The following is a 24,582-nucleotide window of genomic DNA, read 5'->3' as shown; positions in this document are numbered from 1 at the left end:
GAAGAAATCAAAAGGCAATTACGGACGATTAGTCATTACACTTTAGACTTCCTGAGAAACAATACTGCCTCAGGCATCAATATGCGGATCTTAAGGCTACTATAGTATGACACCGTCATACGTAGATACAGCACAATCTACGATAGACATCCATCCGGTTCCCGTATTGTTTTCATTGCCGCAGATCCAACTGAACATAGAGTATCTTCTAAGCCAGCTTCTCAGCAGGCCTCGCGCGATACGACGCCGCCTCCGATAAAACTACTCGTTCAATCTCTTCATCAATCCCGCGCTTTTCGGGGAACCATCCCAAGAGTTCCCGGGCCCGGATGGCCTGACACCGGGCATTCGTGCCCCAAATCACGGACCCGTGGCTGGTGAGTCGGTCTGCCATGGCTGCGTCGATCTCAGCCACCTGCGGGGCGCGGATAAGGTCCTGGGAATGGGCGAATGTCGCGGTCTTCTTGGCGAGGTCGCCGAAGGTCTGGATTAACAGTTAGCATGGCCACAACATTTGAGTGGGAGGTGTCCAGCAGGGCCGGGGCAACTCACAATCTCGCCTGACTCAGCAAAATAAATCCCGTTCTCGTTCCAGAGCTGCGAGTTCTTCGCCTCCGCCTCGGCCTTCAACGCCTCACAGGCGAGCCGCACAATCAGCGCCGTCAAGTCCGCCACATGCACCGTATTCCAGGTATTCAGGCCGCGACCAACATGGAGCCCATACCCGGCCTGCAACGACGCCTGGCACAGGTGTGGGATTTGGATGCTGCGCTGGTTGATGGGTCCCCTGCCCCTGCCGTAGATGAGGGGCCCGTACACGATGGCCGTGCGGGCGCGTGGGTTCCTGGACGCCAGGCTGCGGACGAGGTGGTCGACGACGCGCTGGGGGGAGCGCTCGAGGATGGCGTGGATGTCGGAGACGCCGTGCAGGTCGTTGTAGACGGTTGAGCCGGGCTGCCCGAAGCTCTTGCTTTGGATTTCGGGGCCCGCGAGCATGCTGGCGCCGGCGATTTGGATCCAGGCTATGATTGTTGATTGCGGGTTAGTTATGGACTGCGTAACGGTTTGAGCGTTTTGAGCAGGGAAAGGAAGATGGATGGTGCTTACTTGGGATTTTTTGTTGGCTGTTCGAGAGACCGTCGGCTATGGCTTTGGCGCTGGCGGCGTGGCTTGAGCTTGCTAGATCTATGATACGGGCAAAGTTAGCGGAAATGATTTGATACTAGGTATATTTAGAATGGGGAGGGTAGCGGGAATACGTACGAAGAACAACGTCGGCTTGGGATGCTGCTTGTTGGATCTCTGCGCGGGAGTCCAGATCCCCCAGAAGCGGAGTCACAGTGGGGAACCGTCTGGTGACTGCAGCAGCCTGGCTTTGGTTACGCACAAGCGCAACAATCTTGGAGGCTGCCAGGGTCTGGGTAAGGCCGTAAAGCACATCTCCGCCGATAAAGCCGGTGACGCCCGTTCTATGATAGGTTAGCATCAGCAGCCAATTGGTGATCGTCGGATGTCGTACATGAAAATGCTGCCCATCTTGGATGTAATGAGAGGTTAATGCTGATGTGGATTGGGCAAGGAAGAGGAAACTGATCGGTTTCGAGATGTATTCGGTCATTGGTGTCTATATAGGAAGGGGGCCAAGATCACGTAATCGTCTGGGCTTGCCTTTCTTAGGGCTCGGTAGCATTCAGGCAAGGATCCCCGGACCCGCCCAGCAGCCGTCATTCGATCTGGAAATCTATCGCGAGAGAGAATTTTCGCGATTATGTACCTAATTGGCCTGACCTATCTTTATTTTCTATGATTCAATTCCGCGTGCCAAACTTGAGCAAATCCATGGAAGGCATTTCCGATGAACGTTACGCCCTGCTTTTGTACACTGGTTGACTACAAAAAGCCTCGACTTCCACTTGAAACTATGGTAACCTGATGTTAGTACCACGACCGCAAATTTGGATCAAAATTTGAAAAACTAGGTAGAGTGGCTACGGTGGTACGGATACCTATCTATGGCAGCTCGACAAGGAAACAACCCATTTCCAAGACCACTATAGACAAGAACCTAGAGTATCCATGGATAACTCAGCTACCTACACCGGACGACAACCCAAGTTTTACCAAGACCAAGAGAACCAACCGACTCACCACCATAGACCTTAGAATCACTCAAGTATCATCACCCCCCTGCTCTGACTGGCGCAACAACGCAGCCATCAGACTCTGACTCCGATTCTTCGCCGCAGCCGCCTCATCCCTCGCCACCTGCAACTGCGCCAGCAGATGATCCTTCTCCGTCCGCAGTCGAGCAGCCCCGCCCCTACACCCCTGCAGCTCAACCTGCAGCGCATATTTCGCAGCCCGTAGCCGCCCGTTTCTGCTTGCGCCCTCCCTGTATCGCTCACAGCGCGGCTCTGGTCTGTTTGTAATGTGCGCATTTGCGTCTTTAGGTGCGTGTTCTTTTTTCGCGCGGTTTCGGCTTCTTCTCGGTGCTGCTGCGATCGGTTGTATAGATTCCGGACCGTCTTTTTCTGTCTACTGCCCATCCGTTCCCTCCTCTTCTCCTTCACAAGAGGCCAGAGACACCCGTCCAAGATGTCACGACCAGCCAACCTCCTCTTCTCCGGTAAACCCAGGACCCTCCGCAAGATATCCGCTTTCCGCCTCATCTCGTCAACTTCGCATTCGATTTCCGAATATCAGATCGAAAATTCGCCTCGAGCAGCGTCGGCAGGCGGTGGGCATCATCAAGTTGTCGCTGGAGGTCCTCATTATCCTCTCTCAGCTCGTCGTTCTGGCGCTGGAGGGCGTCGACAACTCGCTTCTGGTCGTCTTCCCACCGTCTCAGCTTTGCGTTGACTTCTAGTGCGGCGTAGATATGCGTGGCTAGGGTGCTGGAGAAGGCGGTGGGTTGGTCGGGAGCTTTGCTTTGACGCGAGGTTTCAGTTTGAGAATCTCCATGACAATGATTATCTGCAAAATGTGACGTGTTTGCGGGGGCTTGGTTTGTTTCGGGTGGAGGGTGCAGGGCGTTAGAGTCGGGGGAATTGTTCGGAGGGGTAGCTTTAGTTTCAGCCCTAGGAGCAGCTTCTGGAGCTTGTCCCATAACAGGCAACTGCGTCTGCGTCGATTCATAACCCCGCGGGAACTGGCGATGGGCTCAGCGCGGGATAGGGCACCAGAAGGGCCGGAGACAGATTCCGAGGTATGACCTTCCTCTTCCCCTGCGTCATTCGTGTACATCGCCTCCAGAAAATTCTCAGAGGGATTATATTCACTTGGGGATTAAGGTAGGTCAAGCTGAGACACCACGTGCGGCCACTCGCGATCGTCCCCTGTACTAGCGTTCGAGGAGGCTCTCGGAGCAAAGACGGAAGGAGTGTGCTTTGATGGTGATATGCCCCCAGACGACGCGGGCTCACCGTCTGATTTAGGAGCCGTTGGCGTCTTTGATTGTGAAGCAGGAACAGCCGGGCGGACTTCGAAGTTCGCTGTAGAAGTGCTCTCCTCTGACGGATTATTATCCGTCTTACTAGAGACTGGCATTGCCGTCGAGGCGGCAGCAGAAACAGAACTTTTTCTTGTAGTCCCGGTCCAATTGTCGAAAAGCCCGATCAAGTCCCTGCCACGAATAGGGCCCGAGACGGATGATGCAGATACAGATGCAGATGCAGGCGTCGCACAAAGTCCGGAGGCGACAGATGCCATTTCCTCCGCGTACACAGCGGACAAAAGAAGTTCTTTTCGTGGTACGTATATCCAGCCGGCGTACAAACAACGTGGAACTCCAGCATGCATGTATGGCACGACTGGACGAATTACTCGGTATCGTCGTCAACAGTAGGCCGCTGGCAGACGTAGCATCTCCGCGACCGGGGGGATCCGACTCCTAATTAGACAGTGCTTCTGTTAGCGAGATCTTGGAAAGTGGGAATGGTGAGAGGTATGGGGTGGATGCAAGTATACTTCTCCAGTCATTATACCGCATAACTTGATGCTCGATCGGCCGAGGATAGGGTGACTGGGGCGAAAACAATGGAAAGGAGACTTACTGCATGGTCAGAACAATGATAGATCTACTCATGCTTACGTGGCATGGCGAGAATGAGGCCAGCGCCAAAATTTCCCGTTGGGAATTTGTACAGCGAAAGTTTAGAACACGCTTCTTTAGATACCTAGATGAAGATGAATCGAGGATTCGATAGTCTCGCGGATCTACAAGAAATCCACAGCATCGGAAGTGCCCGAGGAGCCACATCTCTGTCAGACCCGCACGTGGCAGGCCGAGAAATGCCTGAGAATAGAACGAATGAACGAACGAACGAAGGTACTGGGCCACGGGCGACTAGCCTTGGGTCCAGATTGAGCCAATAGCAGCCAAGGAGCTACCAGCATTTTTAAGCCGACTAACTGAGCTTTCCCGTAGGCGCCCCCTTACAGAGGCAGGTCAGTGACCACGCTGGGGGCACTCTGCGTCTCAATCACGACGCCAAAGGCGCAAAGAAGCCATAAGTGTAGTTTGAGTTGAGCTGCCTGACTGCCTATCAGGTTATAAGATATCAGAGCTATGTCAGATGGTTATTCTCCGTTAAAATGGTGCAGGCCTCGATTTTGATTTTCGCAGCGAGGAGCAGGAGAAATACTTGGCAAAGCTACAGTAGCCAGCAAAGTGGAGCATTATTTGCTTCCAGAAGCATTGTTATTGGCTACATTATTCAGGCGGGCTTTTTAGCGCACTCCACTTTTCTGTCCGGCAGACAAATGTGGAGAGTTTGCTGTTTTTGGCCAATCAGGGGACATGAGAGGTAGGGCCCTTGTTGTCAGGGCCTCAGCGGCTTACGGAGCACTCTGAGTGTCTTTTCCTCCTTCAATTAAATCATGACGGCTCCGCCATTAAGCCCAGAAGTCTGGCATCTCATTTTCGAAAACCTCACAACAACACAAGACATCTACAACGTCTGTTTAGTCTGCCACTATTTCCAATCAATCGCAACACCCCTGCTCTATCGCTCACTGACCGTGGCTCCAGGCCCCGAACCTTGGCTAAATGCCCAGGAAATCAGTGTATATGAGCACAGATTAAAGCGCTTAGATCCTAGCAACAATGACAGAACCGACAACGAGACCGCTCGCCCGGGCCTTAGAAACTGGGTACAAGAAGTAACCTTCGTGCCTTCCCTATTCTTTGCCCTGCGCCATTCTGACAGGGACCACCTGCAAGGGTTCGACCGTCCCAGTCCCAAGTTCATCCAGCAGAGTGATGCTCCTCTCTTGGCCCTGTCGCGCCTGCCGAGTCTCCGCAGGGTCACCCTTACAAGCCCGCAGCTCCAGTCAGCAGAGGTAATCGACCTCGTCGCCAACCACCCCAAGAGACCGGAGATCACTCTCTCGCTGCGCTATCTCTCCGAGTGCAAATTCACAGACCGGATGGAACGGTACGTCAGCAACGAGAACGGCAGCAATGATGAGACACATGCACTTCGCCTCCTCTTATCCCGCGTATCAGGTCTGAATATCTCCGTCGACCCATTCGAGGAGACACACCCGTCCAGACCAGGCCACAGACCCAACGAGCGCATGCTCGCCGCGCAAAAGCTCTTCTTCGCCTGTCCCAACCTCCGCTCTTTCTCGCTTAGTCTCGTCGGTAACAGCGGGTGCATGGAGCGAGTGAATTGGTTCCCACTTGTCGACTCGTTCCGCTTCATGGGGACGGAGGTCTTCCCGCCCCTTGAGAAACTAGCGCTCGATGGGTATTATATACGCAAACTTGAGTGGGCTTACTGGCGTGATGGGCTGGATTGGTCGAAACTAAAGGCTCTTACGCTTGGACCGCAGGATTCGTTTGGCCTGCTGGGTCGGCTAGCTGGGTACGCGACCTCTCTGACAACATTTAAGGTGTATTGCTACGCGGGCGAAGATAGGGCTAAAGACAAGAAGGGCCTTGCAAAGTTCCTGGGGTCTTTTGATACCCTAAAGATGCTGGACTTGAAGGGGTATATATGCGTTACTTCCGCGATCGCGCACCATCGAAATCTGTCGACGCTCTGCTTGCATGAGGATGAGCCCCGGTGGGCAGGATACCGTAATCAGAGGAGGGTACTCACGGTCGAAGAACTGGATCTGCTTGACAAGCAATGCCCAGAGTTGCGAGACCTGGAAGTCGACATCAGGCGGAAGGACGGCGAATTGGTAAATTCCTAACCACACATGCACCTGCTAGCAGTTGCCCGAGTATACTAACAAAACCAAAAACAGCCCGTGGACGTCATCACCAAGCTCTCAACGTTCTTTGCAAATTTGCAATCCCTCTCCCTGCACTTCGAGCTCGGGATTATAGACCGCGAGCCCATCATGCCAACGATAACGCACGAAACGGCGCGGAAAATAGGGCAAATGATGTTTGACTTACGTAGGCAATGTGGCCTACTAGCAGATTCTGACCCAGCCCCGTATAAGATAACCCTTTGGACCGGGGCAGCATACCGCCGCACATTAGGGATGCCTCCTTCACATGACGGCTGGGAGTCGAAGTTTACGAATACGTATGAAGTCCGTTTACCAGTTGATAGAGGCAATGGTGGCCATAAGGTAGAGGTTCGTCTAACGAAGGGAGAGGGATGGGATCCGGATGTTCGGCGGAGTGAGACGCCTGATCTTTGAAGACGTCCACTGTAATTGAGTTGGGTAGGACCCGGGCGATGTCATCAAGGATTGAGTAGAAGCCTGTTTTCCGAAATATTAAATTCTTTACGCTAGCTGATGTTCTATTCCAATAAAGGTCGGAAGGTCAATAGGTACACGTCATGCACGAGGCGATGGAGGGTTGCCTTCTAAGCCCTAACTCACATGACACGACTCATACGCCTGGTCTCTATGGCACCACATACACCTGAGTCGTGTCATGACAGGGCATCATATGTAGTTCTCCAAGCTAAAGCAACTAGAGCCCTTGAATCATGCAGTTGCCTGCTGCGCCACGTAATGAGGGAGTAGACCTAGCTTAGCCCATCTTAGCGTTGACTAGGCAGCCTTGTACCCCGTCCTATATCTAGCTAGAGAGAACTCAGCCTCAGCCTCAGCTTCCAATGCTACTCTATATCTCTAACCCACCTATAACCTTAGGTACCTAAGTGACCATGCCAGACCAGCTCAAGCACCAGCCCCTCCCCCTCAACTCAGACACATGGCACCTCATCTTCCTCGCCACGCCCCAATCAGACCTCTACAGCATAACCCTAACATGCAAAACCTTCAACGCCCTCGCAACACCCCTCCTCTACCGCACTATAACCCTCCTAACACCGAAACCCACAACTCCGGAGGGTATCTCCCGCCTAATCCACAAACGCACAACAGAGCGACAACGCGCCAGCGACCCAACCAACCCAAACCGAACGCGCGAGTACGACCGCGCGCGCTGGGCCCTGCTCAGCCGACTCGAAACCGACCAGGAGATCAGGACTCACGTGCGCGAGGCCCTCCTCCCGCATAGCTCGTCGCGGACTCGATACATCATTTCCCTGCGCGAGAATCGCTACCACCGGCTCTGTCGTTTACTGCTCGGCCTCCCCAACCTGCAGCGGGTGAAGCTAGGCTGTGTAAAGGTGCAGAAGGACTGTGCGCCGCTGATCCGTGCTATCGCTGAGCATCCGAACAACCCCGAGCTCGAAGTCACGATCTGCGAGACGGATCGGCGCGGCGAGTTCCCGTTTACCGTGGCTCTTTCAGACCCGCTTGCAGGTGCAGTTGCAGAGCATCTGATGACCCTCGCCTGCATCTCGAGCCTCATTGTGACAGTCGACCCCTTCACGTACCCGAACGGGAACGGACGGCGCATGCGCGCAGTGCAAGACCTGTTCTTCCGGTGCCCACGGCTGCGCTGTTTCCGGCTGACGCTGCGGAACCCCGAGATGAACGCGATTTCCGTGATTGATGGGGAATCTTACCCAATCGTCAGCTCGTTCGAGTTCCCCTTTCCACGTGTCCCGGGTATTGTCGAGGATTTGGAGCTTGATGTGGGCGCTGGCGCACCCCAGTCAGGCCCGGGCCCAGGGCTAGGCTTGGTCTTCCCGCCTCTAGAAGAACTCTCGTTAGACGGATACCGCATGGACGATGCGGAGTGGGCGTACTGGCGCGACGGGCTGGAATGGACGAGGTTGCGCTCTTTATCTGTCGGCCCGCAGAGCACGTTTGGGCTATACGAGCAGACTCTGTGCGGGACGCTGGGTCAGTTTGCGGGGTTCGCGACGGCACTCACGACGCTGCGGGTTCACTCGTTTGCGGGCTTGGATGAGGGGGGGCTCGGCGGGTGGCGTGAGGGCCTTGCGAGGCTGCTGGAGGCGTTTGCGTCCCTGGAGGTCCTTGAGCTGGTAGGGTATTGGCCGAGTCGGGCTGGGGCGATTTGTCGGCATAGGGGGCTGAAGGAATTTACGATGCATGTGGATGAGATGCCGCTTAAGGGGAGGGAACGCGGGGTTTTTAGTGCGGAGGACTTTGTCATTTTAGATCGGGCTTGTCCTGAACTAAGGGCTTTGGAGGTTGATGTTGAGAGGGATGGGGGGGGGGGGGGGGGGAGTGGGTGAGTATTCCATGTCAACATCCCACATGCACATGCACATTCACATGCAGTCCGCTCCAGCTGTGGCTTCTACTTCTATGTTCCGTTTTGCTTTGAGCAGCAACCAGGTTGGATGCACTAACACGGTCATGATGCTGAAACCAGCCCGTTCCTACCATCACCACTCTAGCCACCCGCTTCAAACGCCTCCGCGCCCTAACCCTCCACTTTGAACTCGGTATTTGCGACATCAGAGCCCCTCTCAGACCGAGTCTGTCTACCATAAGCGCTCACAGACTTGGGAGATTATTCTTCGACGCTCGGCGCCAGGCTGGCATTAGTGTTAGCAGCTCGTTTCAGCTCATCCTCTGGACAGGACGATCATACCCCATTGACAAAGAGGACGAGCGGGATTGTTTTCGTTTTGCGGATGAGTATAAGGTGAGATACCAGGTGTCTATGGCAGATTGTTCTTGTGGTAATGATGGCGGGATTCTGGAGGTGAGGAGGGTCGAGGGGAAGAGTTTGGATATAAGAGAGATGGCGGTCAATCCTAGTGGGGTTTTCAGGGGGTGACTTGTGGTTGATGGGTGGGGGAGGTGAGGCTCCGATCGAGGCCAATTTCTTCGAAGTGGTACTTTATTGAAGGACTCTTCACTTATGGTTCGGTTCCGGGGGGACGTAAATTGTTTTGTGGGAATTTAGGAAAAGGAAACAAAAGAAAGAAAGAACTGATATGACGAGCTCTTACCAATTCAGTCTTTGGAGAAGGCAATATGAGCATCAATATAAGAGTAGAAGACTGCCATGGTGGTTTATTTACAGATAGACAGAAGCAGCATTTCGCATTCATCGACAAAGACTTTCCAATACCCCTGACTCTACCTAGGAGGGGACCCTCTGATTAATCAGGTAAAACTCCTTCAGCCCATCAAACAACTTCCCAAAAACACCCCCATGCCAGCCCCTCACCTCCTCCCACTCCTCCCTCGGCAAACAAACACTAAACATCCTCAACCAACCACCGACAATAAAATCCGCATAGCAGGGCTTATCCCCCAAAATAAACGGCCCGCTCTGGTCCCGCACAAACAGTCTCGCAAGATCCCCCAACGTCTCCTTGAACGAGTCGATAATGCCTCGTCGCGCCTCACCAGTGACATTAAACGCCTCAAACGAGGGCATCTTCGCCCGTCGACAGAACTCTGCTTTCGAAATTTCCGCTGTCTCTGGGTTAAACGGCAGCCCCATGACGTTGAGGATCGTGTGCGCCGTAAACGCGGCATCAACATGCGTGTTGAATTCCGCGTAGGAGACGTACTTTTCCTGGCGCGCGACGTCGCTAAGATCCGAAAGCGGAACGAGCATCGCCGTATTGCTGGTTCGGAAATCGAGCTTCACGTCAACGCCCTCGGGGAATAGGTCCCCACCGGAGTTGGGGTACGTCTCGTGCATGTACACCGCAATATCGAAGGAGTCGCCGAGTTTGGCGCCTGTGGCGCTGTCGATCAGGACAGGGAGGGTGTAGAACTCGGTCCCGTCAGCGAATTTGCGGCCGGCGGGGATGCCGAGGGATTTGCGGGTTGAGGCGATGTCTGGCATGTCGACCCAGGTTGTTTTGTAGGGGACGGACTTGAAGTTTAGGGTCTGTCGTGTTTTTGTGGGGTTAGGGGAGCATGCGTTCTCTTGTACGGGCTGGCGCATGAGGATGTCGTAGACGGTCAGGGCGGGGGTGGAGTCGGTAGGAGTTGAGGTGGACATTGTGGATCAGGCGGCTGGGGAAGATCTGAGAATAGATGAACGTGGTACTTGGAAATTATAAAGTTATGGCAATCTCCTTCAATTGGAGATGAAGTCTTCGAGTATCTGATCTGTATGGGATGTTGTGTGAGGGGAAATGGAGGGGCAAGAAAGTCATTCAAATAAGGTTTACATCACGTGTAGCATGCAGTTTATACATTGAGTAATGCTGCACTAATCTCTGGGCATACATTTGCTAGCAGGGGGCGGACTCATTGCTACGTGGAGTTTTGTTGATTTTCATCGCAGAGGCGAAGTATACATTTACCGGAAATTTCAATATCAGCTAATCAGATAAATAAACAGCCGTCTAGTATGCGGCTTACGGGATAACTTATGGCGCAATGATAAGCATGAATAAGTACCGTGGTATAATGACCTTGTACTACACCCAAGTGCTTGGCATGTTCTTAAGCCTGAATAGAAACGAATGTCCGCGTTATAGATTGATAGAGCCAATGCCTAGTTATCTCTAGATACTTTCGAGGCGCTGCTACTGCGTACACATAATCTATCTCTGGCCCTATGTACTTTTAGCTCACTTATCCGCACTTTGCTGGGTGATGACTTGATTGAATGTTTGATTGGCATCCTGTTGTGGCGGCCTGCTTGTTGGGTTGTTTTCTGAAATTGGGTTTGTTCTGGTGCCACCGTCCGATGGAAGAGACTATATATAATCCCAAAGTAGCAAGCATCAGGGCCCTCTGCTAAGAAGAGTGGTACTGCACCAACAAAACATGTTCTTCAATGGGAGACAGCTTTCCAGGTATGACTTCCAAGAGGTGTAGATGGAGTGCTAGCCACTCTATTGAACACTCTTGAGTATATGCCAAGCGGGTAATCTGTTGATTGCATCCAAGACCCCAAATCACTTGGTGCTGTTGCAAGAAACATCATTTGCCATTTTTAGTGTTAGCCTTTTTTATTATTTTTCATTCTAGTAAACCCAGCACATACGACCACAGGGTGTGGAGAACAGGGCTTCCCGTCCGCTCAGCCGTACTTAAGCCACACGCCGGCTGGTTAGTAGTATGGTGGGTGACCACATGCGAATCCCAGCTGTTGTATGTTTTTTTGCTTTTTGCCAAAGTTGCTGGTTTGGAGTCTGTGGTGTTTCATTGATGGTTAACGGGGGTTGCGGATGCGGCGCTTGACGTAGGTAGCAAGCAACACGGTAGGAGCAGGTCTTGTTTTTAATGCTAAGTGAAGCTGTTCAAAACATCTCAAACCGCCCAAAACTTTAGTCATTCTTGGCACTTCATTAACTACGTTCCATTTCCCAAATGCTAGGCGCAGCTGCTGCCATTCCTCTCCACCCTTCGATCTTCGAGTATCAGCCCTCCCTCGAAACCATGGCACCCGGAGGCACACATCTCCTTATCAGACAACTGGGGGCCTTACCCATCACACACTGGGATTCACTGTCTACCGCACAACATACACCCCACTCTCGCAGCGGCGCTTTCCAGACCTCATGAAGACTATTAACTCGTATATAAGGCGCGGAATACTCAACGAGCATCGCTGGAATCCGCCATTACCCACCGAGCCTAGCCGTGCCACCTACAAGATGCTATGCGACCGCTACCGCCCGACAATCATGGACGACCCGCAGCAATTCAACAACATCTTGCTGTCAAGCGTGCGCTCGCACTTTGAAGCATGGGCTGCGCGGGACGACGTCTTTCATGCTTCGCTACCATCCCAACAGCATGCCTGCTTGGTCATTGACGACGAGGTGGTTGAGGCGCTGGCGGACGCAAGGCCGTGGGTTGAAGGCGTGATCGATTATGCCGTGGACAGGGACGCTAACAGACTCCGGTGGTGGGTGAAGGTTGTGGAGGCTGATCCTGACTTGGAAGAGACAGTTGATGAATATGATGGGACCATGAAGGCGTCGATCTTTGAGCTGTGGCCGCTGTGGACTGCCACCAATGACCCTGTGCCCCCGATTGCCCATCTGGAGAGGTATTGGGATTGCGTGGGTTGTACCTGGGCTGAGAATGAGGACGATAGGTTTATTTGAGCCTCTCCTATGTCTTGCTCTAGGGTCATTCTCACAAACATTTGGCAACTCGATTTCCTAAGTATACAACGCGCGCCAAGACATCAACAGATCAACATTAGAATGAAAAACGCATAGTATTTAAATAAGACCATATTCAAGGCCTCAGATTTAAATCCCCTCCTCCGTTTCCAACTTATTAAGATCCGCCATAGTCGGCTCAGGATCCTCTATATCTATCCACCTGGGCAGAACCGCCAAAGCGCAAACACCGATACCTTCATCGACCCATCGTAATCGTCGAGCCCTGTGTACGTCTCCTCCAAGTCAGGCTGCGCTTCTACAACCTTTACCCACCACCGTAACTTGTTCTGAGCATATATCGCGACGTCGTCTGACACCTTCTATCCGGAGCCCCGCGTCAGCGGATGTCAGAGCCTTACAAACCTCGTCATCAATCACAATGCAGGCGCGCCTCTGCGAGCTATAGACAAGGTTCATATCCTGTCTAATGGCCCATTCCTCAAAATGTGCACGGACTGCTGAGAGCGGGCTATTGTTGAATTCCCGCTAATTTTCTATTATCGTTGGCTGGTAACGTTCGCAAAGGAAGTCGTATGCGCCGCGGTGGGTAAGGTTAAGATAGGGCTGCGCTAGATAATCGTCGCCGTGGGCCCCGACCTTGGTCCAGGAGCTGATTGCCTCAATGATGCGGGGGAAATGCAGGTCAGATAGCGGGGTGTATGTGGTGCGGTAGATAAGTGAAACCCCATCTTGCGGCCGGGAAAGCGCGTAGAGAATGGATGAAACTTGAGGGCATGGCTCTTGATAATACTGCGGATTCGGACTTCAAGGGTTGCAACTTCAACGGCACTTAGTTGTCGATTCCTAGATGTAGGGCTACGCTGGTTGTTACAAATAAAACTGCTGTATATACGCAGTGGCTCTGTTGCCCACAGCCCCTTTTCTGGATTAAATCACAGCCTAGACTAGATGCATTAGGTTAGGCTTCTTCGCCAAGATGAATAGTTCTACCTGTACTGGCCAACCATATTGTTCCTCAAGCCCATGGTATCTTCTACAAGGCTCAAGAGCTCATGGGTCTGACCTATGAGCAATGATTTGATGCTGATACAACACCTATTTACTCAAGATCTGGCGAATCGCGCCCTTTAACTCCTCCTCATCCATAATCCTGAGCCCCAACCGCTCGTTCCAATTAAACTCCATAAAGTCCCCACCCTTATACCCCTCCCCATACATCATCTGGAAGTAATAGTTAATAATAGCAGACACATCACCCTTCCTCATCCGCTCGTCAGACTCCTCAATCAGCTCCTTAACAGACACATGCTGCGGCGCCCCAAAGTCAACACCCGTGACCTCCGCCACAAGCTCCGTCAGCCGGCGCTCCGTCACCGCCGCCGAGCAGATATACACGGGCTGGTTTGCCGCCGCTTCGAAGATACTGTCGGATCCAAGCAGCCTGACAACCGCGTCGGCGATATCGGACAGCAGCGAGACGGCGATGGGCTTGTCGCCGCCGTCGTGGAAGACGGCTTTCTTTCTCATGGGGTTCGGGCCCAGCACGCCGTACGGTAGGCCCATGTCGAAGAAGGCGCCGTTGTTGACGGACGTCCAGGTTGTTGGACCCGTTCTGTCAGGTATCGCGGTCGCGAGGTACCGCCGAATCAGCACCTTCTCGCACGCGATGGGTAGGTTGATGGCGAGCGGGGACTCGAGCATTGTGGTGTACTCCGAGGGCATGTAGCGCTTGACGGAGGCGGCGAGGCAGGCGGCTATGATGGTTTTCTCGGAGTCGAGTTTGGGGAAGGGGACGGTGCTGGATGGGGTGGGTGGTTAGATCTAGAAAGATACCTAGAGAGGACGCATGCAGGAAGGTTGGTTTGGTATGGATGGTAGGTACCATACCTCATCACGACATCCTGTCCCGTGAATGTCGACACCAGGGCCTCTTTGTCCTGGTAATCTACTTTTATGCTCTTCAGGCCCGCCAGTGCTGGCTTGTCGGAGTCCTTGCGTTGCACGGCCGTGACCTCATGCCCTGCAGCTTTTAGTGCTGCTGCGATGCGAGAGCCGAGATTTCCGGTAGCCTGGGACATTCATATGCGATTAGTGAGACAGAACAGGTGTAAGAATACAACTATGCAAGGGCTCATACTTACTCCGAGGATGGCGACTTTTCTGATGACGCTAGCCATGTTGATTGCAACTCTTAGATTGATAAAGGTAGGTCGAATCAAGTTGCAAGAGAGCTCTGAAGGGTACTCCAGCCAACATTTTTATATCCCTTTCGGGATTCCCTGGAATCGGCACTCTGTTTCTTGTTGTAGCTTGTAAGCCGATTGCCACTGACGTCGGCCCCGGCACAAGCCCAGCCTAGCCCGAGCTCGGCCTCGAGATCGACGCCGAGCTGACCTCAGTAAGCTCATGCGGGGCATATTCTAGAGTATGGTCTTACAGATCGAGTAGAACCTGCAAGATCTACAAAGAACTGATGTACCAGGGACAGCCCAGGATCGCCCTACATGTTGTGTGCTTACTATTAAAAGGATTATAACTCACGCAGGAACTGAAGCGGCGAATCTTATCAGCAGGGAAGGGCTTGTTGACATTTTACAATGCCAACTAGACTAAAGAATAAATCTTCATTGCTGAGATGCCGGGCCTGGTCAACTTACATCATGACTTTCCGCTCGGGGTTGATCTCAAGGCCGAGCTTATTAACAACGCCTTGTGGGCCTGGACCGGGAGCAGCCGGGGATTTGACTTTGTTACCAAGACTAAATCATATCCAACGTTCATATCGTTTACTTGCTAGAGTAATAAGTGAGTCCATTAGCTCTGGGGTCAGATGGCAGAACATCCATGGATCTGGGCAGGGTCCTCGCCCCAAAAAAGCGCCTCCCCTTCTCTCCAGTTCTGTCAGACTTCTTTTCCAGGTAATCCTTGTTTATGCTTGACTTGATTGCTGAGCGCTTTGACCGTGTGACAAAGTTGATTGCCCTCACGGTTGATTTCAAGCCCGACACGAGGGTCGGCGCTTGGTGACAAGCCGTGCTGGACCCGTCCGAACTGCAGAATCTAGGGTACCTTATACCAAGGAAGGTTAGAGTACATCCAGATCTCACACTAGCTAGACCATGGGTGGCTAGGGTAGGGCTAGCGGGAGGAGGCCACCCAGACACCACGCCGACATCCTTTGTTCTCCACCACTTACTATGGTAGCTGGCCGGTGGAACTCTGCTTAGAGATCTCGCGCTGGATCTGACTCCGAGATGCCGACTACATTACTATAGACTGAAGCCACAACAAGGCCGGTTACAGGGTAGATAGCAAGGTGGAACTACACCGCTTGCATTTGTCAAGTACAATGGGTATGTCAGCTAGACATCTATTGTTTCAGAGTCATTGTCTCATCCAAAGCCTACCGCAGCCCTGCAAGTCCGGTCGCTCGGCGTTGAAACTGAGCCCGAGGGTCCAGTGCTGACAAACCCCCGTGGACCTGGGGGGTTACCATAACCTTAATCGACATAGCGTCGACAGATGGACAGTGCTGAACTGCATGCTATAATTACTGCCTCGCAGCCGTCAGTCCTGAAATGCATCACTCCAGTCTATTAATCCCCTTCACCACCAGCAACCATGTCCAAAATCATCACCGTCTTCGGCGCGACCGGCCAGCAAGGCGGCTCCGTCATCCGGACCATCCTTCAAGACGAGACTCTATCCAAGGAGTTCAAAATCCGCGGCGTCACCCGCGATTCCTCCAAGCCAGCGGCCCAGGCTCTCGTGAAGCAGGGGGTTGAAGTTGTCTCGGTAGGTGAAAACAACATCCATGCCCGGCCATAAAATCATCCAATGGCCGAACAATACAATGTGATTTAGCATGGTCGCTAACACCCAGCCCAGGCCGACATGAACTCCACGGACTCCCTCCTCAAAGCCCTGGAGGGAGCACACTCCGTCTTCCTCGTGACAACGCCGACCTGGGGCACCCCCGGCTCCGCGGCCGAGCTAGTCCACGGCAAGAACGTCGCCGATGCCGCGAAGCAGACGGGTGTGCAACACCTCATCTTTTCCTCCCTACTAAACGTCACTAAGGAGTCCGACGGCCGCCTCACGCACGTCCCGCATTTCGACCAGAAGGCACAGGTTGAGGCGTACATCAGGGGGACCGGCGTGCCCGCGACATTCATCCTGCCCGGGTACTTCATGACCAACTACACTGCGTTTGGGATGCTGCGCAAGGGCGACGATGGCGTTTATAGCCTGGTTTACCCTGTTGGTGCGGATGCGCAGTTCCCGCTTGTTGATATTGCCAGTGATATGGGTACGTCGCATATCCATATCCATACCCACCGTTCCCTGGACGGTTGACGCAGGTGGCCAGAATATAGTAGAACTCAGAAGCTAACATATGACTCTGCTGTCGACAGGCAAATACGTCGCGGCTGCGCTGAAGAACCGCGTCGAGGCTCTGGGTCTCCAGATCCTCGCTGCGGCGGACTATTACACGCCGACGCGAATCCTTGCGGAGTTCGAGGAGGTAACGGGAAACAAGACGCAGTTTGTCCAGGTGGACTCGGACACGTACAAGAGCTTTATCCCGGGGCCTATGGGCGACGAGATGCTGGAGAACCACCTGTTCATTGAGAGCCCTGGGTACTTCAAGGGGCGGAGCTTAAATGAGAGTCATGCGTTTATTGAAAAGGCTGGGTTCAAGCCTGCGAGCTGGAAGGCTTTCCTGGAGGAGAATAAGGGTTCTCTTTGAGACACTGGAGGGCTCTAGAGGTAGAGAGTGAGCCTCCATTGTATATAGGTACTATAGTCATATGGTAGTCCCATTGAGCCCAGTTATCGAATCCAGAAATGTGACTGGACGTTTGGACATTGTATGGTCGAGTTACCTTGCAGAAATAATCATTTTGTACAAATATGCGGGTGCTAGAGGATTACCTACTAATTCTGTACTTATGCAAGGCTTGATGACACTCATCTCTTAATGGTGCAACTGAGCCCGTGAGCCTCTTCAACGGAAGCATCCCTAGGTAGGACTATGAATATCCTTAATACGTCAGAAGCTCTCCTTGATACATTTGACTCCCAAGCTCTTTCCAGTATATAATGCTACTGGTATGCAAGTCAAGTCAAGTTAACAACCTCAAGTCAAAGTAGCACATAAGACGGGGGTGCACAGGTAGGTGGTCTCTTCATGGCCAACACTCGATAGAACGCGATAGATGAGGCGAGTGCTGTACAGGACTATGGTAGGAGAATATATGAGTAACATAAACTTCTACACATGCAGTGCGTTTAGGACACCGTCTCGCCACTTTGAGAAAACACCTGGTAGGTAGGTTTGTCTGTGCTGAGCTCATATACCACGTCTCTGGTACCATGAAGATCCACCTTCCGTGGCTGAGAAAATCAACATGCACGAATCCCCGTCCCAAAACAATTGAGCGTCCTCAGTAGAAAATTCAAGTCCAGAAGCCGCACCGTGAAACGTGTCGGAATTAGGTGGATCGGGGCTAAGATCGGAGCTCGTCTACCCCTATATATCTATATCTATCTCCATCCCTAGGTCGTCCACCAGCAAGGTCCTCAGCGGGTTGCGGAAGGGACCTTAGGGGTAGACTACCTAGGATTCAGATCAGATCAGATCAGATCGAGATATGGCGCCTGCCTGTGCTTGCGTGGGGACACTGGCATTCTCATTGGGGGAGGGAAGCTATGGTACCTACCTAGGGATGTGGCGGATTTATAGGCAGGATATCTGATTTCCTTTTACCGCCTGGCGGGACTGGGTGCTATCTTATTTGGAAGGGAAATCGAGCATCTCTCATGTGCCTGTGCAGCGGCTGGAGAGAGGTATGCTAAGGAAGTGTAATTCCAAGTATCTTGATAAGACAACTCGGAAGAGTGAAGGCCCAGTGTCATGGCTCTGTGGCTTATGAGAAGAGAGGGAGAACAAGAAGACCACTGCAGCCTGTAGAGAGTTAAAACTCAGCCTACCTAGGTCTTCTCTTCGAACGGAAATGTCTTTCGATTCAGTAACCACTTTTGCTGTTGCTATTGCTGGCGTACGTCCTCGAAAGTTTATTAAGCCTCCAGATTGACCTTTAACTACACTGCTAAAGCGTTTCGTGCTCCAACCAGTGTGTTAGCGCTTGATTAAGTCCATACTATCCCCTGCAGCCATAAAGACAGGTACTGCGTGAATGGGTTCCGGTCTAGTACAGAGATCTTGCCGCTACAGTATATATAGTCCGGAAAGTCAAGCAAGGCCCAGTATTACAAGCTTACATCGTGACCGGCAAAGCAAAAGGAAATGGCGGTTGACCCTAAGGCTTGTCCCGTCAAACCCATTCGGTAGGCGTTTCCGATGGGGATCGCCCTACAGCCCTAGAGATCTAATTGATAAGCTCTTCCGACAGCCCTGAGGAACTCTGCAAGCACAGGCACAAACCACACGGCCTGGTCCGGTCTTCCCTCATCATGCCATAATTAATGCCGGGTTGCGGGTTACTCATGTTTACTAATCCACAAGCCGTGCTTCGGCATAGCGGGCTTCGGGGGGAGAAGGGGCGGCCCCAGCATTGTACGAACCGTCCTTGCAGGCATATGGAGGATGGACGGACTTCGATTGATTAGGAACTTCTTAGATAGGTATAAGACAAGAGAAAAGATAGGATATCTTCTATATTAACACGGTCGGGTTGTCAGGAAAATCGTTCAGGAGAGAAAACACCATAGATCACCAGCAAAAGCACCTGGGCAGGTCGGGAATAGACCGGGTTTAGCGCAGTCGATCGTCAGGAGCTGAAGGATTGTGCAGAATCAGCTGATGGAGTCCTTTGATATTTTGTCTCACTTTAGTTTGTCCCTGGGCGAAAAGCTTTGGGGGCCGAACTGCTCGAGGTCCCTTTTATACAGTCGGCTTAGGGTTATTATTTGACATTGCTGGCGAGCCGCGTCCGTCCATGTCAAACGGGATGATGCCGAGCAGAGTAGACTGAGACATTCACTGACGATCTATAAACCCCTGCAGATTCCTAGACGTACGGTGAACGATCTCAGCAGGTTGCAGGACAATCACATCCATTTTTCACCTCCAATTCCGACCGCGGGCGTCTGAATCCCAATTCTTCAAGCGAGTTGATTTTTTCAGCCACATGTCCATGTGATTGCGGTGTTTCCTCGATGGACAAGACATGTATCCATCAGCATACGGGATACGGAGTAGCAGCAAGTCCCAGAATTCAGAGTTCAGACGGATCGATCCGTCTCCGTTCCCAACCTGTTTGTCTGAAGGAAACAAGATGAGCTGTCATGAACGCGATCGATCGCTCGGTCGCATGGTTCGTAAATCAAGGCGATGGCGATATATGATATGGTATGGTACTCGTCATATGCAACAATGTCGATGCGCCCGAAATTCGAGGCAGAAGTGGCGATTGGCCTGAGACAATCGCGATAAGCATCGTGGAGGATCGATTGGAGTAGTGCAGAAGCTGAATCTCAGCTGATACGATAGGTCATGTTCCATGACTCGCTGCTGACATGCATGAACTTATCGAGATTTCTTCAGAGCCGGCGCAATGCTAAGCCTGATGCCATGCGATCGCATTCCCAGCGCTGTGTTTCCGCCCCTTTTTAGAGCATCTTGTAAGGCTGGCAAGCAGAGTCGTCAGCAAGCCTACTCATCCTTCATCCAGGATGCCGATCCTGATCCTGCAGCAGCCGCTATTCCCACACGGGAGAACTGTCAACACGGGCTAGTGTATCCCGAAGACGCGGTTACCCACTGCTCTGTCAGTCGAAATCAGGTTCCGGACAGCTATCCAACGGCTATCTACGGTCCCAAATCCAAGGCAAGCACGACTGACTCTGACCTGTTCCAAGCCCGACTCATGCGGGCGTTCCTGACCTGTCCGTAATCTCGGCGCACCAGTCAGTCGGGTGCAAGCAGAAACTTTTGTTTTGCCTTCGCACTAGAATTCCCTGCTCGAGTCACGGCTCGCGAGTCAGCTGCAAGTGGGTCACGGACATGCGCTGCCCGAGCGCTGAACCCTCACGGCCAACACTGTCACGCGAATTAATTTGCAGGGTGTCCCGTTGAACCCCCTGTCAGTGCTCTCAGGGGCGTCTAGACGAGCAACGAGCTCCAGCTGTCAGGTGGAAACTCCATCCCATGGCTGCTCTGTCATATGAAGTTCGCGATCTGAGCGTGTCTGCTTTTACCGGTTCCGGGTTTGATATCCAGCGCCATGTGGAGACTCGCAGCTCGCCCCGACCAAGCAACCAGTTAGAACTGTTCGCATCGCATAACAAGAAATCGAATTGCGGACTAACGCCGTCCCACACACGCATTCCAGACGCCCGAAGATTCAGCAAAGTCTGGGGCATCTCGCTTCCCCGGCCAATCAAGGCTTTTCCACCGCCCCGGTAGCCCTCCCGTCCCTGGGCCTGTCCTGTCATGCACCAGCAGGGAAGGTGATCAGCAGCAGCAGCTGTGCCTGTCTAGTCTTTAACAGGCGGTCCTGCCCACGCCAAGTGGCGCTCTCCTGCACTAGCTTGCAGTCCTCACCGTCCCCTCGGAGTCGACGCGGAGTCTGCAATCTCCCACATCGTCGCTAGACTCGACTCGTCTGTGGACCTCCGGGATAGTCGATTCCAATTGTATTTTTGACACTCTGACAGCTTGCCCCGGAGCAGTCTAGTTCTGCTCTTGGTGCAGTAGTCTAAAGTCTATTTGATCCGGAATTCCCTTATAGTCGTTCCCCTTCCTTCCCGGCGTTCTTGCAGAAATGTTATGACCCGCCTTTTGTTGTCGTTCCTGTCGCTGTCGTATCCAGCATGTCTCTGGACTTCAGTAAGCTGGACCTCACGCATGGTGACGCCCCCGATGGTCAGGTCCGCAAGATAGCCGTCCAGACGGTGGCGGCTGTCTTTCTGCCCATTGCGTCGATTTCGGTCATTCTGCGATGTTATGTGAGGGGGTGGTTGATCAAGGGCTTTGGGTGGGATGATTGGGCGATGGTAGTTGCGATGGTACGACACACTCAACTCGGCTCGAGCAGCCTTGATTTTGGGATTGACTGACGGTCGCAGTGTTTCTACGCAATGTTTTGCGCGTGCATGATAGGCGGGACGTTATACGGGACAGGGCATCGGTTTGCGGTCATAGAGCCGCAGGATCGAGTCACGGCGATGCGGGTATGCTCCCCTCATTTTCTCACATTTACTTTAAATCAAGGTCTAATAATAGCGGATAGTTCTGGTGGCTCTGCGAAATCGCCTACTGCTTCTCGTCCGTCGGGTGCAAGATCTCCGTCTGCATTTTCCTCATGCGCATCACCATCAAGCGCCTCCATATCTGGATCCTTTACTCCGTCATGGCCATGACCGTTATGACGGGCTTTGTCTTCATGCTCATCATGCTGCTGCAGTGCACGCCCGTCGAGTACTTTTGGACGCGGACGGCACTAGACCCGGCGACCAAGGGCCACTGCATCAACCACGATATCGTCATCGCCATGACATATGTGTACAGTGTGTTTGCGGGCATGTGCGATTTCACCGTCGGTATCTTGCCGATCTTCCTCGTTAGCAGTCTGCAGATGCGCCGCAAGACGAAGGTCGCTGTTGTTGGTATTCTGAGTATGGCGTGCATGTATGTCCAACTCCCCAGCCCTACGACATTGGTGAAGGTGTAGCTAACAGTTTGATGTACAGTGCCTGCTCCGCCGTCATCGTCCGCATCCCCTTCGTCCAGACCTTCTCGAATCCAGACTTCCTCTGTACGTCTACCTACATCTTCACCTGTGCTGCAGTTCCAGCCTTCCCTCCCAACAATTGAACCCTCGCATGAGCGCGCACTAACATCATCCCATAGGGGCAACATTCGAAATCGCCATCTGGTCCAACGTCGAAGCCGGCCTCGGCATCACCGCCGGCTCCCTCGCAACCCTCCGCCCCCTCCTACGCCACTGGATGGGCTCCTCAAACGACCCCTCTTACACCCGCGGCACACCCTCCCCCTTCCCAGGTCGCTCAGGATCCCGCCTCCCCGGACTAAGCGGCGGCACACGCGGCGACAACCGCGGCTTCCCGCTCGGCTCCCTAGACGACAGCAACCGTCTACGTCCCGATAAACTCGCATTAACCGTAACAACGGTCCAAACACAGCACGACCCCGAAGACCGCTGGCCCGTCCTGAGCAGCGGGAATAGTTCTGAGGAGCGGCTGACGAGCGAACACCAACGGAATGGACATGGAAGTGGTGGGAATGGGAGTTCAGGGTCTGGGACGCCGCCGCGTGCAAGCTCAGAACGAAATGGTCATGGCCATGGACACGGCTTAGGGAGTCATGGGCTCGGCGGCATTCACCAGGTCATTGAGGTGACGCAGACGAGTACGGATTTAAGGAGTACGAGTGTTAAGGAGCATGTCTAGCTTGACTTCGACTTCGACTTCGACTTTGACCTGGGCTCTTGCTCACCCGGGCGGCTTCTCGACAACTTTTTTTTTTATCTCTTCTCTATGTGATACCATGATAGTTAATACCGGATTTCTTATGTTTCAGCCACCGATTCATGTAGATACTAGAATCTCACCTACATCCGGTGTCTCCGGAGAAAGTAAGATATAGTAAGCAAACGAGCCTCGACCCCCGTATTCAAATCCCTAGTCTACCATGTTATCACAAGCAGGAAAAGAACGTTACGTTTATCGTTCCCGTCCTCGCACTGACCAGTCCGTAAATTGGAGAGGTATAAAAATAGACGCTCCCTCGCAAGCTTATTCAGATTTTCGCATCGTCATCAGCACCGAAGATCTTCGCCACGTGTAGAAAAGCCGTTGCGCTGTGCCCGCACCAGACGGGAGGAGGTGGTCCTGGTGGGTATAGGACCGGCCGCTGCTAACTGGATATTCGTCGACTCGCAATTTCGTTGAAACAGGTTGCTCGGAGGTCCACCATAAACGGCTGACCGAGCCGGAGTTGGAGTTGAACTGTTCAGGGAAATGGGTGGGTAGTTTTTGCTGTGTATGGAGAGTGGTGGGAAGTATTTTCCTGAGCTTAAGAGCTTGGACGAATGGAGTTTTGAAGAGTTTTCGAACGGTTTGCTAGGGCGGGTATGGACTGTGGAGACGGGCGGGTTGGAGGGAGATTTTATATTGGATGGGAACGGTTTTTTTCTCTTGCTTTTGATAATGGTTTATAATACATCTTAAGGCCAGTCTTTTCAACCAATAGCAGCCGGGCTAGCTCAATCGGCAGAGCGTGAGACTCTTAATCTCAAGGTTGGGGGTTCGACCCCCCCGTTCGGCTTCTCTTTTTGCGTTTTTTATATGCTCTACATGTTCCCGTGGATTGGCGAGATGGGGAATCGATGAATTACAGGGTTAGAGCAGCGCGGTGGATGGCTTTTTGCTAGTTTTCTCGTGTCACAACTCTAAGTGGGAGACGTGCTCTAACCATACCTAGGTACTTAGATCACCATCCTACCCGTAGCTTCCACCAAATATGCAGTCTGGGCGTCACAGAGAAGCATTACAACTCAATATAAGGGCATTGTTGACGATGGCCTGCTGGTCAGATCATGTCTTCTAATGCGAGCACCTTATGTCTTAGTTGCAGAAACCCAGCCTTGCCTCTCTCACATGGTAGCGGTTTATCACTGGGCATGTAAGCCTTTTCAACAGAAACATGGGGCTTCGTCATCCAGCCCTAACAAGATGACCAGACTGTCATGCTCTGACCGCCATTTGATGGCCATGGAGTTAGTGATCCATTGGCCCTTACTATGTGCGTCTTACGATTATCTCATCGTGCATTTACCAAATCGTTCTCTTAGGGCTTTCACCTGCATACGCCTTTCCTCCATCGATCTCTACCAAAACCTCCAATACCTGAATATCTTGCTAGAAGATCGCAGAGACACTCCGTAACATGCATGGCTGCACTGCGGCTACTCTGTCCTACGTCGCGTCTGTTGACCTCGTCGAAACGACACTGCAATCCCGAGCCGGCCCTATGGCATTCCGGGGACCCCTGGCCTGTTCCATGCAGTGCAACACAACACCCTGGCCACCTACTCAGCGTCCAATGTCGATGATTGTCTGACCGGAACCTGGCGGCTCTTACGCAACCATTGAAGGTGATTACTCCGTAATCAACATGATTTACCTC

General features: G+C 52.7%; 11 protein-coding genes and 1 non-coding gene across 12 annotated transcripts; 6 read left to right on the top strand and 6 right to left on the bottom strand.

Moving 5' to 3' along the window:
- Positions 1 to 97: 97 nt before the first annotated feature.
- BDW74DRAFT_164093 (uncharacterized protein) lies at positions 98 to 1,570 on the bottom strand. The gene is made up of 5 exons (XM_073726204.1): positions 1,520 to 1,570; positions 1,264 to 1,469; positions 1,108 to 1,185; positions 553 to 1,022; positions 98 to 484 (listed from the first exon to the last, which is right to left on the bottom strand). Exons 1-5 carry the CDS (start codon positions 1,534 to 1,536, stop codon positions 209 to 211), a joined length of 1,047 nt encoding a protein of 348 aa, XP_073577828.1. The 5' UTR covers positions 1,537 to 1,570; the 3' UTR covers positions 98 to 208.
- A 1,095-nt stretch (positions 1,571 to 2,665) lies between these two features.
- Positions 2,666 to 3,106, bottom strand: BDW74DRAFT_184102 (uncharacterized protein; the record flags this gene model as incomplete). Its single annotated transcript, XM_073730715.1, has 1 exon — positions 2,666 to 3,106. One exon carries the CDS (start codon positions 3,104 to 3,106, stop codon positions 2,666 to 2,668), a length of 441 nt encoding a protein of 146 aa, XP_073577827.1.
- BDW74DRAFT_119785 (uncharacterized protein) lies at positions 3,065 to 4,121 on the bottom strand. Its single transcript, XM_073721975.1, has 2 exons — positions 4,053 to 4,121; positions 3,065 to 3,965 (listed from the first exon to the last, which is right to left on the bottom strand). Exon 2 carries the CDS (start codon positions 3,796 to 3,798, stop codon positions 3,286 to 3,288), a length of 513 nt encoding a protein of 170 aa, XP_073577826.1. The 5' UTR covers positions 3,799 to 3,965; positions 4,053 to 4,121; the 3' UTR covers positions 3,065 to 3,285.
- Positions 4,122 to 4,878: 757 nt separating this feature from the next.
- On the top strand, positions 4,879 to 6,660 carry BDW74DRAFT_184101 (uncharacterized protein; the record flags this gene model as incomplete). The annotated part of the gene is made up of 2 exons (XM_073730714.1): positions 4,879 to 6,189; positions 6,256 to 6,660. The coding sequence occupies 2 exons, from the start codon at positions 4,879 to 4,881 to the stop codon at positions 6,658 to 6,660; spliced, it is 1,716 nt and encodes a 571-aa protein (XP_073577825.1).
- Positions 6,661 to 7,136: 476 nt separating this feature from the next.
- BDW74DRAFT_184100 (uncharacterized protein) lies at positions 7,137 to 8,582 on the top strand (the record flags this gene model as incomplete). Its single annotated transcript, XM_073730713.1, has 1 exon — positions 7,137 to 8,582. The coding sequence occupies one exon, from the start codon at positions 7,137 to 7,139 to the stop codon at positions 8,580 to 8,582; it is 1,446 nt and encodes a 481-aa protein (XP_073577824.1).
- Positions 8,583 to 8,591: 9 nt separating this feature from the next.
- BDW74DRAFT_164087 (uncharacterized protein) lies at positions 8,592 to 9,192 on the bottom strand (the record flags this gene model as incomplete). Its single annotated transcript, XM_073726203.1, has 1 exon — positions 8,592 to 9,192. The coding sequence occupies exon 1, from the start codon at positions 8,839 to 8,841 to the stop codon at positions 8,593 to 8,595; it is 249 nt and encodes an 82-aa protein (XP_073577823.1). The 5' UTR covers positions 8,842 to 9,192.
- Positions 9,193 to 9,442: 250 nt separating this feature from the next.
- BDW74DRAFT_189553 (uncharacterized protein) lies at positions 9,443 to 10,416 on the bottom strand (the record flags this gene model as incomplete). The annotated part of the gene is made up of 1 exon (XM_073732003.1): positions 9,443 to 10,416. The coding sequence occupies exon 1, from the start codon at positions 10,316 to 10,318 to the stop codon at positions 9,443 to 9,445; it is 876 nt and encodes a 291-aa protein (XP_073577822.1). The 5' UTR covers positions 10,319 to 10,416.
- Positions 10,417 to 11,831: 1,415 nt separating this feature from the next.
- Positions 11,832 to 12,383, top strand: BDW74DRAFT_184098 (uncharacterized protein; the record flags this gene model as incomplete). Its single annotated transcript, XM_073730712.1, has 1 exon — positions 11,832 to 12,383. The coding sequence occupies one exon, from the start codon at positions 11,832 to 11,834 to the stop codon at positions 12,381 to 12,383; it is 552 nt and encodes a 183-aa protein (XP_073577821.1).
- A 1,119-nt stretch (positions 12,384 to 13,502) lies between these two features.
- BDW74DRAFT_184097 (aromatic alcohol reductase) lies at positions 13,503 to 14,584 on the bottom strand (the record flags this gene model as incomplete). The annotated part of the gene is made up of 3 exons (XM_073730711.1): positions 13,503 to 14,205; positions 14,295 to 14,476; positions 14,549 to 14,584. The coding sequence occupies 3 exons, from the start codon at positions 14,582 to 14,584 to the stop codon at positions 13,503 to 13,505; spliced, it is 921 nt and encodes a 306-aa protein (XP_073577820.1).
- A 1,444-nt stretch (positions 14,585 to 16,028) lies between these two features.
- Positions 16,029 to 17,157, top strand: BDW74DRAFT_171773 (NmrA/HSCARG family protein; the record flags this gene model as incomplete). Its single annotated transcript, XM_073727364.1, has 3 exons — positions 16,029 to 16,202; positions 16,296 to 16,716; positions 16,823 to 17,157. The coding sequence occupies 3 exons, from the start codon at positions 16,029 to 16,031 to the stop codon at positions 17,155 to 17,157; spliced, it is 930 nt and encodes a 309-aa protein (XP_073577819.1).
- Positions 17,158 to 21,101: 3,944 nt separating this feature from the next.
- Positions 21,102 to 22,844, top strand: BDW74DRAFT_189551 (uncharacterized protein; the record flags this gene model as incomplete). Its single annotated transcript, XM_073732002.1, has 5 exons — positions 21,102 to 21,440; positions 21,501 to 21,605; positions 21,665 to 22,062; positions 22,125 to 22,189; positions 22,285 to 22,844. Exons 1-5 carry the CDS (start codon positions 21,246 to 21,248, stop codon positions 22,842 to 22,844), a joined length of 1,323 nt encoding a protein of 440 aa, XP_073577818.1. The 5' UTR covers positions 21,102 to 21,245.
- An 804-nt stretch (positions 22,845 to 23,648) lies between these two features.
- On the top strand, positions 23,649 to 23,721 carry BDW74DRAFT_t213. Its single transcript has one exon. It is a non-coding gene; the product is annotated as a tRNA-Lys (tRNA).
- Positions 23,722 to 24,582: the final 861 nt, after the last annotated feature.

This window comes from Aspergillus multicolor (genome assembly GCF_047715735.1).
Source record: "Aspergillus multicolor strain CBS 133.54 unplaced genomic scaffold BDW74scaffold_55, whole genome shotgun sequence".
Taxonomy (NCBI): Eukaryota; Fungi; Ascomycota; class Eurotiomycetes; order Eurotiales; family Aspergillaceae; genus Aspergillus; species Aspergillus multicolor.
This window is presented reverse-complemented; position numbering and strand designations above follow the sequence as displayed.

What these genes read in the sequence shown, in the direction of transcription:
- BDW74DRAFT_119785 (XM_073721975.1), bottom strand. Translation starts at nt 3,798, where the DNA reads ATGCATGCTGGAGTTCCACGTTGTTTGTACGCCGGCTGGATATACGTA.
- BDW74DRAFT_164093 (XM_073726204.1), bottom strand. An exon ending in CCAAGCCGACGTTGTTCTTC is followed by an intron (nt 1,186 to 1,263) that starts GTACGTATTCCC and finishes CCCGTATCATAG; the next exon opens with ATCTAGCAAGCTCAAGCCAC. An exon ending in TTGCTGAGTCAGGCGAGATT is followed by an intron (nt 485 to 552) that starts GTGAGTTGCCCC and finishes CTGTTAATCCAG; the next exon opens with ACCTTCGGCGACCTCGCCAA.